Source organism: Elephas maximus, chromosome 3 (assembly GCF_024166365.1).
Source record: "Elephas maximus indicus isolate mEleMax1 chromosome 3, mEleMax1 primary haplotype, whole genome shotgun sequence".
Classification (NCBI taxonomy): Eukaryota; Metazoa; Chordata; class Mammalia; order Proboscidea; family Elephantidae; genus Elephas; species Elephas maximus.
In genome coordinates this window covers 11,992,139-12,005,119 of record NC_064821.1, presented here as the reverse complement: position 1 = coordinate 12,005,119, position 12,981 = coordinate 11,992,139, and the positions used below count along the sequence as shown (strand labels likewise).

Here is a 12,981-nt window from a genome sequence, read left to right as displayed (position 1 = left end):
TTTGAGGCTGGAGCCTGGGGTCTGGCCTCATCCATGGGCTTCTGAAGTCCAGTGCTTGGAGAAAGCATAGCAAGAGCAGAAAGGTAAGGATGTGGCTGTGGAGTCAGACTGGGTTTGATTCCTGGCTCTGACGCAACAGGAATTTAGGCAAATTGGTCTATCTTTCTGTGCTGCATTTCGTTTTAATTAGCCTGCCTTCCTGTCTGCCTACCTGCCTGTCTGCCTGCCTGCCTCCCTCCCTCCCTCCCGTTTTTCCTTACTTCTTTCCTTCCATCCTTACTTCCTTGCTTCCATCCTTCGTTCCTTCCTCTTCCCCCTCCCTCCTTCTCTTTCTTATCCTTTCTTTCCACTCCCTCTCATTCCCTTCCTCTTTCCTTCCTTTTTCCTCCCTTTCTCCTTCCTTACTCCTTTTCACCATTCACCCATAATCCATCATCAATCCATCTGTCCACCCATCCACCCACTCTTCTATCTAGCTATCCATCCATTGATCCATCCATTGATCCATCCATCGATCCATCGATCCATCGATCCATCGATCCATCGATCCATCCATCCATCCATCCATCGATCCATCCATCCATCCATCCATCCATCCATCCATCCATCCATCCATCCATCCATCCATCCATCCATCCATCCATCCATCCATCCATCCATCCATCCATCCATCCATCCATCCATCCATCCATCCATCCATCCATCCATCCATCCATCCATCCATCCATCCATCCATCCATCCATCCATCCATCCATCCATCCATCCATCCATCCATCCATCCATCCATCCATCCATCCATCCATCCATCCATCCACCCATCCATCCATTCACCCATCCATCTCTCTAACCATTTCTTCCCCCATCCTCCTTCTTGTTCCAGAAAGGATTCCAGTTTCCTCATCTATAAAAACAGGGTAATAACTACTTTTCCAAATTTTCATGAGGGTTAATTGTGATAAAGTACATAAAGTGCCATGTAAAATGCAGGTACTAAACTCATGGTACTTGTTGCCACTGTTGTCATCAGCTCTTGCACATCTCAGCAGTCAGACACCTGCCTGTTCATCCTCCATGGTGGAGAAAATGTCTGAGTTCTCAGGCCTCCAGTGTCCAGGGCAGGAACCACTGCTGCTGTTGGTGGCTGAGGCTGTAGCCCCAGAGTCAAACGGCTGAACACATGGCTTGGGCTCAGAGCCTGTGGAGAAAGGAGGGACAAGGTGTCAGGGCTCAGATGGAAGGACTGAGGAGTCAGGGTCTGAGCTCTATATCTGCCGCTGTTCTTCTTGGGTCTCGGTTTTCTCATTTATAAATGGTGTGGGGAAGGGGGAAAGATGGTCTCAATGATCTTTAAACCAACATACATGCCACCACTTCCCCATCTTGAGCCTGTGGCAGATATTTCTAGTTGATCATGAGGCTCTTTCCTGCCGGCCCATTTGCCCCTTGGGATTCTTTCCAGTACACCACTTCTGGCAGCCATCACAAGTTGATGGGAGCTGGCTCATGAGATGAAATCTATCTGTTACAGCTGCTCTAGGAAAAAGCCCTCATTTGATAGATGATGCTAATGGGTCCATAGGACCAAGTACAAGTTCCCAATGCCCACATTTGGGGAAAACTCTCTAATGATGGAACTTCAGGCTGCCTCCTCTCCCCATATGTGGAATCTCCCTATTAACTCTTGAGGCCTGAAGATCCCCAAGCTCTGATGTCTTCTGGGCAGCATGGACTAGAAAAGAAACAAGAGCTTTGGGGTCAACTTGACTATGCTTCTTCCTTCCTAAAATTGTTATTTTTGTTGTTGAGAATGCACACAGCAAAACATAAACCAATTCAACAATCTCTACATGTACAATCCGGTGACATTGATTACGTTCTTCAAGTTGTGCATTCTCATCCTCTTTTTCTGAGTTATTCCTCCACGTTAACATGAGTTCACTGATCCCTGAGCTTCTCATCTAATCTTTCAAGTCGTTATTATCAGTTTGATCCCATACTGATAGTTCTTTTAAAAGGCACAATGCTCAAGGCAGTCATTCTTTACTAATTAAGCTGAACTATTTTTTTTTTTTATTGTTTGGTTTAAAGAAAACTTCAGGGGATATTTTTAGTTTAAGGTTTAAAGATGGTCTCGGGGCAATAGTTTTTGGGGTTCATCCAGCCTCTATGGCTCCAGAGAGTCTGGAATCTATGAGAAATTGAAATTCTGTCTTGCATTTTCCCCTTTTAGATCAGGATTCTTCGGTAGAATCTTTGATCAAAACGTTTGGTAATGGTAGCTGGGCGCCATCCAGTTCTTCTGGTCTCATGGCAAAGGAGACAGTTGTTCATGGAGGCAATTAGCCACACATTCCATTTCCTCCTTCTATTCCTGACTCTCCTTCTTTCTCTGTTGCTCCAGGTGAATAGAGACCAATTGTTGTACCTTGGATGGTCGCTTGCAAGCTTTTAAGACCCCAGGCACTGCACAACAAACTAGGAGGTAGAACAGAAGCACTTAACAAGTTATTAGGCCAATTAACTGGGATGCCAGACCCTCCACTTACAGGATGTGTGACTTTGGGGAAGGCAGTTCTCTGAGCCTCAGTTTCTTCATCTGGGAAGTGGATGTGATGATGCCCACCTTTGAGGACTTTTGTGAGGATGAAACAAGGATCAAGCATTAGTTGCGGGTCTGGGACATAGGAGATGCTTGAGAAGTCTTGCCCACCTTCCTTGCCTTCTGGGTCTGAAGGATGCCCTGGCTTGCTCCCAGGTCTAGTGTGGACTGAGACTTGCAGTGGGAGAAATGGGTGCTCCCTTCCTCCTCCCTCTGCCCCTACTCTGCAGCTAGAGCTCATCACCCCCGCCTGCTTGAATCTCTGCAGAGGCTCCCACCATAGTCAGGAAGAAGACCTAATTTCTTGGCCCAGCCCTTGTTGTTCACCAGGATCTGCCTTCTGTGCCTTGTATCTGCCTGAAGAACCATCTGCTTGAGATTCCCCCATTGCTGACCAAATGCTGCCTCCTTGAAGACTTCATGCTGCTCCCACAGAAATTCCTGTCTACTGCCCACTTTCTACAGACCCTGTGACTCTCCTAAGCATGCGTGTTGTTCCCTAGGCATCTGGACTCCCTTTACCTTGGTCTATGGCATCAGACTGGGATCTCAGTCTATGATACCAGCATGGAGGCTCAGTCTATAACACCAGGATAGAGGCTCAGTCTATGAGACCAGGATGGGGTTCAGTTTATGACAGCAGGATGGAGGCTCAGTCTATGACACCAGGATGGAAGCTCAGTCTATGATACCAGGATGGGGTTCAGTCTATGACAACAGAATGGTGGCTCAGTCTATGACACAAGGAGGGAGGCTAAGTCTATGATACCAGTATGGGGTTCAGCCTATGACATGAAGATTGTGGCTCAATCTGTGACACTAGGGTCAGAGCTGAGTCTGTCACCAGTGGCCAAGATTAGCCTGGGTCAGAAGCTTGCATACAAAGACTGAACTCAGAGCTCTGGCCTTTCACCTTTATCGTTTGGGTCTTAAACCTGCAGGGTTCACAGATGTAGGATATGAGTGCCAACACACTCCAGACTCTGCTGAAACCAGGGAGGGAAGGAGATACTGGAGGCGAGGCTTGAGGAGGTTGGAGAAGGTAGAGGAGAGGGAGGGAGCAAGTGGGAGCATACATCTGGGGGCTGACCAGCAGGAGCAGTAACTTCTTAGGGCTGGGCATAGATGGTGGGGTGCGGGAGGATGGACGCTTTTGGAAGTACCAAGTCATCTCTCTGTTCACCCTATAGTTTAGGTCCCCTATGGCTATGTGGCCCATGTCCTGTCTATGAGGTAGAGCCAGTATAATTATTAACAGTGCCCTTTCCACTCCCCAAAGGGTGTGGGTTGAACGATCAATTCTGTGGCCACCGTGCCTGTAACCATCTTTAGTAGAGGGGAGGGGGTGATGGTGCCTCTCCCCATCACACTGTGCTGAGAGAGAGAGCGGGGATGGGCGATCTGCACCCACTTCACTTTCTCTCTCCTCCCAGCTGCGTATGTACAAACACGAGCCTGAGTTTTGAAGGCCTGAAGTGATATAAATTGGGGGGCCCTCTTTAAGAAGAATGCAAAATTATGAATATGAAATTCCTGGGACTTAAGCCAGAGGTTTGGTTGGGGCAGGTGCAAGCTTATGCTCCGTTCAATGCGAAGTAAATGCACCCCTGACTGCCCTGACAATGCTGTGGTTTCCACCATCGCTGCTGTCCCAGCCCCCTGCCTAGCTGCTTAGAAGGACTCTATTGGGCTGCCCTGGATGAGCCCTGAATTGATGCCCCTCCCCATCCCAAAGCCAAGGCAGCATCTATGACTCAGGGTAATGTCAGAAGAAAACAATCTAGGAAAGAGGAGGAAAACCAGATGTGGGAGTGAGTCCTGGAGGCCAGTGGGAGTTTGGAAAGGGAGAGGGAGACATCCAGAGGGGCAGTCCTATACATCAGCCAAGTGTCCTCAGGGCCTCAGAAGAGGCCAGATACCTGAGTTCAGTTTTTATATGAAAGCTCCTCACCCAGGAACAGGCTGATCTTGACTCTGGTGACAGGCTCAACCTTGACCCTATTATCACAGATTGAGACCCAATCTTCATGTCATAGACTGAGCCCTCACCCTGGTATCATAGACTGAACCTCCATCCTGGTTTCATAGACTGAGCCTCCTTCCTGGTATCATAGACTGAGCCCCCATCTTGGTTTGACTGAGGTTTCATCTTGGTATCATATATGAGCCTATCCTGGTGTCAGGCTGAGCCTCCATCCTTGTTGTCATAGAATGAGCTCCCATCCTAGTGCTACAAACTGAACCCCCATCCTGGTCACACACTGAACCTTGGTCATAGACTAAGCCCTGATCCTAATCACAGACCTTGATGTCACACACTGAGCTCTGATCTCAGTGACAGGCTCTGTCCTCTGAGCTCTAGACTTTGTCTCCGGTGGTTTCTGGTCACCTCTGCCTCATATTTCCACCTCCACTTACATCTCAAGCTGTCAAGACCAAACTTCATTTTCCTGCCTCCTCCTGTGTCCCCGTATCAATGTGACTGCAGTGTCCTCCCAGTGACCTGATTGGAAACCCAGAGACCAACCTCACCTCCTCACTACCCTCGAGACACCAAGCCCTACCCATTTCACTTTCATGACATTTCTCTATTCCATCCCCTCTTCTTCTTTACTCTGCCACTGCATTAATTTCAGTCTCGTTATTGCTCTCCCTACACAACTACAGCTCTTGTTGGAGTTTACAACCAAGCCCAACCACACGTACCACTGCTCCTTAGCTGCCCACCCCCAATCCCTCTTCTATCCTGGCAGCTGGTGTGTCTTGCTGGCATGACACTCTGATGGTCACTCCCCTTCCATTGCTTCCCACCCCATAGACCCTAGGATGACATTCATAGCCCTTTACAGCCTGCCCTCTCTACTCCCTCTCACACACATGAGCCATTGACCCACGATTCTGCCCTGATCCTCTGCACACAGTCTTAGCCAGAGGACTTGGTTCTGCATCTTTTATCTACCCCTTGTTGCAATGTCGGAAACCTTGGTGGTGTAGTGGTTAAGTGCTATGGCTGCTAACCAAGAGGTTGGCAGTTCAAATCCACCAGGCGCTCCTTGGAAACTCTGTAGGGCAGTTCTACTCTGTCCTATAGGGTCACTATGAGTCAGAACCGACTCGATGGCAGTGGGTTTGTTTTTTTTCTTTTTGTTGTTGCATTGTCAGTTTACTTGCTTCCTAATAGACCAGGGATTGGCAACTATTGATCACGGGCCAAATATGGCTTGCTGACTGATTTTGTAAATAAAGTTTTATTGGAACCCTGCCATGCCCCATTTGTGTACGTATTGTCTATGGCTGCTTTCATGCCACAGCAGTAGAGTTCAGTAGTTGCATCACAGACCATATGACCTATGAAGTAAAAAATATCTACCTCTGACCCTTTACAGAAAAAACATTTGCAAATTCCTGTTGTAGACTGTGAGATCTTTGAGTGCAGGGACTGCACTTTCAGATCCCCAAGTTCCCAGTAATAGTAGTAATATCTTACGTGTGTTGATTACTTCCTATACATCTGGCCTAGTGTGCTTTTCCTTATTCTATCCTCACAACAACCCTCTGAGTCCCCTCTTTACAGAAGCAGAAACTGATACTCAGAAAGGTATAGTGACTTACCCAAGGTCACATCAAATTGGTAAAAGGTGAAGTTGGAATTTGAACACAGGTATATGAGTAAGATTTTCAATGAGATGGACTGACACAGTGACTACAATGATGGGCTCTAGCATAGCAACAACTGTGAGGATAGCGCAGGAACGGGCAGCGTTTCATTCTGTTGTACATAGTGTTTCTGTGAGTTGGAACTGACTCCAGGGCACCTAAGAACAACATGCACAACTCCAAAGCAACACTACTCTTAACTCATAGGTTATGTTGTTGTGAGTAGGGTTGGGCACAGAGCTGGCATCCATGAATGTTTGCTGTTGAATGGATGCATGGATAAATGGTAGTTAGATGATTGGGTATATGTATGGATGGATGAATGAATAGGTGGGTGGGTAAATGGTTGGAAGGATGATGGATGGACAGTTGGATGAATGGCTGGTTGCATAAATGGATGAACGGGTGGTTGGAGGAATGGTTAGATGGGCGGATGGTTGAATAAATGAATGGATGGTTGCATGAATGGATGTATAAATAGGTGGTTAGGTGAATGGGTGGATGGACAGATGAATGGGTGGGTGGATGGATGGATGGATGGATGGATGGATGGATGGATGGATGGATGGATGGATGGATGGATGGATGGATGGATGGATGGATGGATGGATGGATGGATGGAGTGACAATGTTCAGGGGAAATGACGTACTACCCACATGAGATGGCATTCTGTGGAGGAGATGAGAAGATAGAGAAGGAAAGGGGGCAAAATAGTGGTAGAGAAGCTAGGCAAGAAGGAACCCAAGGTGAGGCACACAGAATGCACTTATTTGATATGACTTATTGTATATTGGGGAATGAATGGAAAAGTATGGCCAGAATGGGCAACTGGGGTAGCTAAGGGCAAGGGGCAGTGGGACTCTGTCTGCCACCCTAAGGCCAACGACGCCATTTCCCCAGGAATTTCCATCAGCTGCCCAGGCAGTCAGTTACAGAGCCCAAGAGGGGCACAGAAAGGCACTTATCCTCATTCCTCCAGGGCTACTCTTCCAGGGGAATTAAGCCAGGGAAGACATGGGGCCTGAGCAGGGAGGAGGGCTTGGCTGGTGATAGGCCCCACTCCCCAGCCCCATGCTTCTTTCTGGGGGGTGCCCATCAGCCCAGACTCAAATACCAGCAGCCTTTTCCTCCACCACCAGCTCCAGCAGCATCAGCCATAAAAGGGTGTAAGAGTCGCCGCCAGATCTCACAGCTTACTGCCCCACCTGTTAGCTTATAAATCACAGCCTTAACCTGCCCAGGCAGGAAATAGGATAGATTGGGTGACAAAAGCGGGACAGATCTTCATCAGGACTGGATCACAGACACCTTGATGACCACTGGCTGATGTACTAATTCTCCAGTATTGACATCTGCTGTTGGATTTAAACCCTTCCCCAGGCCCTCCAGTTGCCCACCCCGACGAGTTTGCTTATTGGTCATAGAGTAGTACAGTGCGGGTCTTACAACACAACAGGTTCAAATCCTGGCTCCTCCAGCACGTACTTGCTATGTCACCTTCAGTAAGTCACTAAAATTTTCTGAGCCTAACTTTATACAACATGGAGCTAGTGGGCCCTGGTCTGCAGTGAGGGCTCAACAACTGGCAAAGGCTTCCATTATTATGGTGACTGTTCTGTCACATCTGAGTTCCCAGGCCACCATCTCTCTTCCAGGTCAGCCTCGAGGTCCTCTGACATTCCTGCCCCCTCCCTGACCCCAGCACACTACCCGATACACAATAGGTCCTCAATGCAAATTTCTGGAATGAACGAGCAAATGCATCTTCTCATCTGTTCCTTTCTTCCACGGAAACTCACTGTCCCCATAAACAAGAACTTGGCTCACACAGGTGATGTCGCCAAGTTTTGTTGAAGCTGAACAGTGGGGCTGGCCTGACCGGGAGGGGATCATGTAGGTAAGGGCGTGGAGGCAAGGAAACCCAGGAAAGAATGAGTGCACAACCAGCTTCTGGCCCCACCCCCTCCGTCCCGGTTCCAAGCTGCCTCGTGGGCCTGGACACCACTTGGTTATGTTCAGGATAAATACCTCCTGCCACCACTTGTCTGCAGTTTGTTGTAGTGGGGTGACTGCGTGTTGCTATGATGTTGGAAGCTATGCCACCAGTATTTCAAATACCAGCAGGATCACTCATGGTGGACAGGTTTCAGCAGAGCTTCCGGACTAAGAGAGACTGGGAAGAAAGACCTGGTGATCTACTTGTGAGAAAATTGGCAGTGGAACATTGTCTGATATAGTGCCGGAAGATGAGCTCCTCAGGTGGGAAGGCACTCAGAAGATGACTGAGGAGAGCTGCCTCCTCAGAGTAGAGTCAACCTTAATGACGTGGATGGAGTCAAGCTTTCAGGACCCTCATTTGCTGATGTTGTATGACTCAAAATGAGAAGAAATAGCTGCAAACGTCCATTAATAATTGGAATGAGGAATGTTTGATGTATGATTCAAGGAAAATTGGAAGTAGTCAAAAATGAAATGGAACACTTGAAGATGGATATCCTAGGCAATAGTGAGCTGAAATGGACTGGTATTGAACAATCATACAGTCTACTATGCCAGGAATGACAACTTGAAGAGGAACGACATCACGTTTGTAGTCAAAAAGAACATTTCAAGATTTATCCTGATATATAATGCTGTTGGCGATAAGATAATATCCATTTGCCTACAAGGAAGATCAGTTGATACAACTATAATTCAAATATACACAACAAACACTAATGCCAAAGAGGAAGAAAATGAATAATTTTACCAACTTCTGCAGTCTGAAATTGATCAAACATGCATTCAAGATGCATTGATAATTACTGGTGATTGGAATGAGAAAGTTGGAAACAAAGAAGGATCAGTAGGTGGAAAATACAGCCTTGGTGACAGAAACGATGCCGGAGATTATATGATAGAATTTTGCAAGACCAAAGACTTATGTCTGGAAATACCTTTTTCAATAACATAAATGGCAATTGGACATATGGACCTCACCAGATGAAATACACAGGAATCAAATTGACTACATTTGTGGAAAGAGATGATGGAAAAGCTCAATATCATCAGTAAGAACAAGGTCAGGGGCTGACTGTGGAACAGACCATCAATTGCTCATGAACAAGTTCAAGGTGAAGCTGAAGAAAATTAAAATAAGCCCACAAGAGCCAAAGTATGATCTTGAGTATATCCCACCTGAATTTAGAGACCATCTCAAGAATAGGTTCGATGCATTGAACACTAATGACCAACAATCAGACAAGTTGTGGGATGACATCAAGGACATCATATATGAGAAAAGCAAAAGGTCATTAAAAAGACAGAAAAGAAAAGAAAAAGCCCAAAATGAATGTCAGAAGAGACTCTGAAACTTGCTTTTGAATGTAGAATAGCTATAGTGAATGAAACAAATGATGAAGTAAAAGAGCTGCATAGAAAATTTCAAAGGGTGGCTCGGGAAGACAAAGTAAAATATTATAATGAAATGTGCAAAGACTCGGAGTTAGAAAACCAAAAGGAAAGGACATGCTCGGCCTTTCTCAAGCTGAAAGAACCGAAAAAAAAAAAAAAAAAAAATTCAAGCCTTGAGTTGCAGTATTGAAGGATTCAATGGACAAGGTATTGAATGATGCAGGAAGCATCGAAAGAAGATGGAAGAAATACACAGTCACTGTACCAGAAAGAATTGGTCAGCGTTCAACCATTTTGGGAGGTAGCATATGATCAAGAACCGATGGTACGACAGGAAGAAGTCTAAGCTGCACTGAAGGCATTGGTGAAAAACAAGACTTCAGGAATTGACAGAATACCAACTGAGACGTTTCAACAAACGGATGGGTGCTGGAAGTGCTCACACATCTATGCCAAGAAATTTGGAAGACAGTTACCTGGTCAACTGACTGGAAGAGATCCATCTTTGTGCCCATTCCCAACAAAGGTGATCCAACGGGATGCGTAAATTACTGAACAATATCATCAATATTACGTGCAAGTAAAGTTTTGCTGAAGATCATTCAAAAGCTGTTGCAGGAGTACATTGACAGGGAACTGCCAGAAATTGAAGCTGGATTCAGAAGAGGAGGTAGAATGAGGGATATCATTGCTGATGTCAGATGGATCCTGGCTGAAAGCAGAGAATACCAGAAAGATATTTACCTGTGTGTGTGGCTCATAACAAATTATGGATAACTTTGAGAAGAATGGAAATTCCAGAGCACTTAATTGTGCTCATGCAGAACCTGTACATAAACCAAGAGGCAGCCATTTGAACAGAACAAGGGGATGCTGCGTGGTTTAAAGTCAGGAAAGGTGTGTGTCAGGGTTGTATTATTTCTTTCTTTAAAAAAAATTTTTTTTATTGTACTTTAGATAAAAGTTTACAGAGCAAACAAGTTTCTCATTAAACAATTAATGCAGGTATTTTTTTGTGATATTGGTTTCCAACCCCACGACATATCAATACTCTCTCCTTCTCGACCTTGGGTTCCCCATTACCAGCTTTCCTGTCCCCATCTGCCTTCTTGTCCTTGCCCCTAGGCTGGTGTGCCCATTTAGTCTCATTTTGTTTTATGGGCCTGTTTAATCTTTGGCTGAAATGTGAACCTCAGGAGTGACCTCCTTGCTGAGCTCTAAGGGTGTCTGGGGGTCATACTCTTAGGGTTTGTCCAGTCTCTGTCAGACCAGTAAGCCTGGTTATTTTTTTGTGTGTGTGTGTGAGTTAGAATTTTGTTCTACATTTTCCTTCAGCTCTGTAACTGGGACCCTCTACTGTGATCTCTGTCAGGGCAGTTGGTGGTGGTAGCTGGGCACCATCTAGTTGTGCCAGACTCAGTCTGGTGGAGGCTGTGGTAGTTGTGGCCCAGTAGTCCTTTGGACTAATCTTTCCCTTGTGTCTTTGGTTTTCTTCATTCTCCCTTGCTCCAGGCAGGGTGAGACCAGTGGAGTATCTTACATGGCTGCTCACAAGCTTTTAAGATCCCCAGACACTACTCACCAAAGTAGAATGTAAAACATTTTCTTTATAAACTATGTTATGCCAATTGAGCTGGATGTTCCCTGAGACTGTGGTTGCCAGAGCCCTCAGCCCAGTAATTTGGTCCCTCAGGGAGTTTGGATGCGTCTGTGGAGACTCCATGACCCTGCCTTGGAGAAGTTGTGCTGGCTTCCCCAGTACTGTGTACTCTTACCCTTCACCAAAGTTAGTGTTGTATTCTTTCACCAATTTATTCAGTCTGTGTGCTGAGCAAATAATCCAAGAAGCTGGACTACATGAAGAAGAACCGGGCATCAAGATTGGAGGAAGACTCATTAACAACCTGCAATATGCAGATGACACAACCTTGCTTGCTGAAAGTGAAGAGGACTTGAAGCACTTACTAATGAAGATCAAAGACCACAGCCTTCATTCAGTATGGGTTGCACCTCAACATAAAGAAAACAAAAATCCTCACAACTGGACCAATGAGCAACATCATGATAAACAGGGAAAAGACTGAAATTCTCAAGGACTTCATTTTACTTGGATCCACAATCGACGCCCAAGGAAGCGGCAGCCAAGAAATCAAACGACGTATTGCATTCGGCAAATCTGCTGCACAGTAGGGTGAGCCTGACTCAAGCCTTGGTATTTTCAATTGTCTCACATGCATGTGAAAAAAGTGCAGTGAATAAGGAAGACTGAAGAAGAATTGATGCGTTTGAATTATAGTGCTGGTGAAGGATATTGAATATACCATAAGCTGCCAGAAGAACGAACAAACCTATCTTGGGAGAAGTACAGCCAGAATTTTCTTTAAAAGTGGGGATGGCAAGACTTCATCTCACATACTTTGGACATGTTATCAGGAAGGACCAGTCCTTGGAGAAGGACATTATGTGTGGTAAAGTGGAGGGTCAGGGAAAAAGAGGAAGACCCTCAATGAGATGGATCGGCACAGTGGCCGTAACGATATGCTCAAACATAGCAATGACTGTGAGGATGATGCAGGACCAGGCAGTGTTTCGTCCTGTTGTACATAGGGTAACTATGAGTCGGAACCGACTTGACGGCCCCTAACAACAACAACAAGCACCTCAGAGATTTAAGAAGTGTCTCTGTGAAAGCAGTTCACCCAGGCCTTGGGGAGTTTAACATAAGGACCTACCTGGCCCTTGCGGTGGTAAACCAAGACCCTGGAACGCTGGGGCAGGCTCCAGCCAGTGTGCATGTGTCTCTGGGTCTGCGTATGTGTGTATGTGTGTATATATGTGTGTATGTGTGTATATATGTGTGACTATGAGTGTGCATGCGTGTATATGTGTGTATGTCAGTGTGTGTGTGTGTACGTGTGAATGTTTATGTGTGTATGTGTATGATAGGAACCCTGGTTGCACAATGGTTAAGTGCTTGGCTGCTAACCAAAAGGCTGGCGGTTTGAACCCACCCAGCATCTCTGTGGGGGAAAGATGCGGCAGTCTGCTTCCATAAAGATTACAGCCTAGGAAACCTTTTAGGGGAGTTCTATTCTGCCTGATGGAGTCACTACGAGTAGGAATCAACTCAATGGCAACGGGTTTTTTATTTGTGGAAGTAAGTGTATATGTGCATATGATCATGTGAGTGTGTATGACTATGTGTGTGTAGTGAGTGTGTAAGGAGCTCTGGTGGCACAACGGCTAAGCGCTCAGCTGCTAACCCAAAGGTCAGCAGTTCGAACCTATTTAGCGGCTCTGAGGGATGAAAACCTGGCGCTCTGCTCCGGT

General features: G+C 46.2%; 1 protein-coding gene across 5 annotated transcripts in view; it reads right to left on the bottom strand.

Moving 5' to 3' along the window:
* Positions 1–12,981, bottom strand: part of ARHGEF18 (Rho/Rac guanine nucleotide exchange factor 18) — a 122,776-nt gene that overhangs the window by 95,786 nt on the left and 14,009 nt on the right. For 4 of the 5 annotated variants that reach the window (XM_049876627.1, XM_049876626.1, XM_049876625.1 and 1 more), the window contains one exon: positions 1,056–1,196. In XM_049876627.1, the coding sequence (XP_049732584.1) occupies positions 1,056–1,074 (19 nt within the window). In that variant the 5' untranslated portion in view covers positions 1,075–1,196. Of the gene's footprint in view, positions 1–1,055; positions 1,197–2,547; positions 2,634–12,981 lie in introns of all 5 variants that reach the window. The other variant, XM_049876624.1, reaches the window with a different exon arrangement.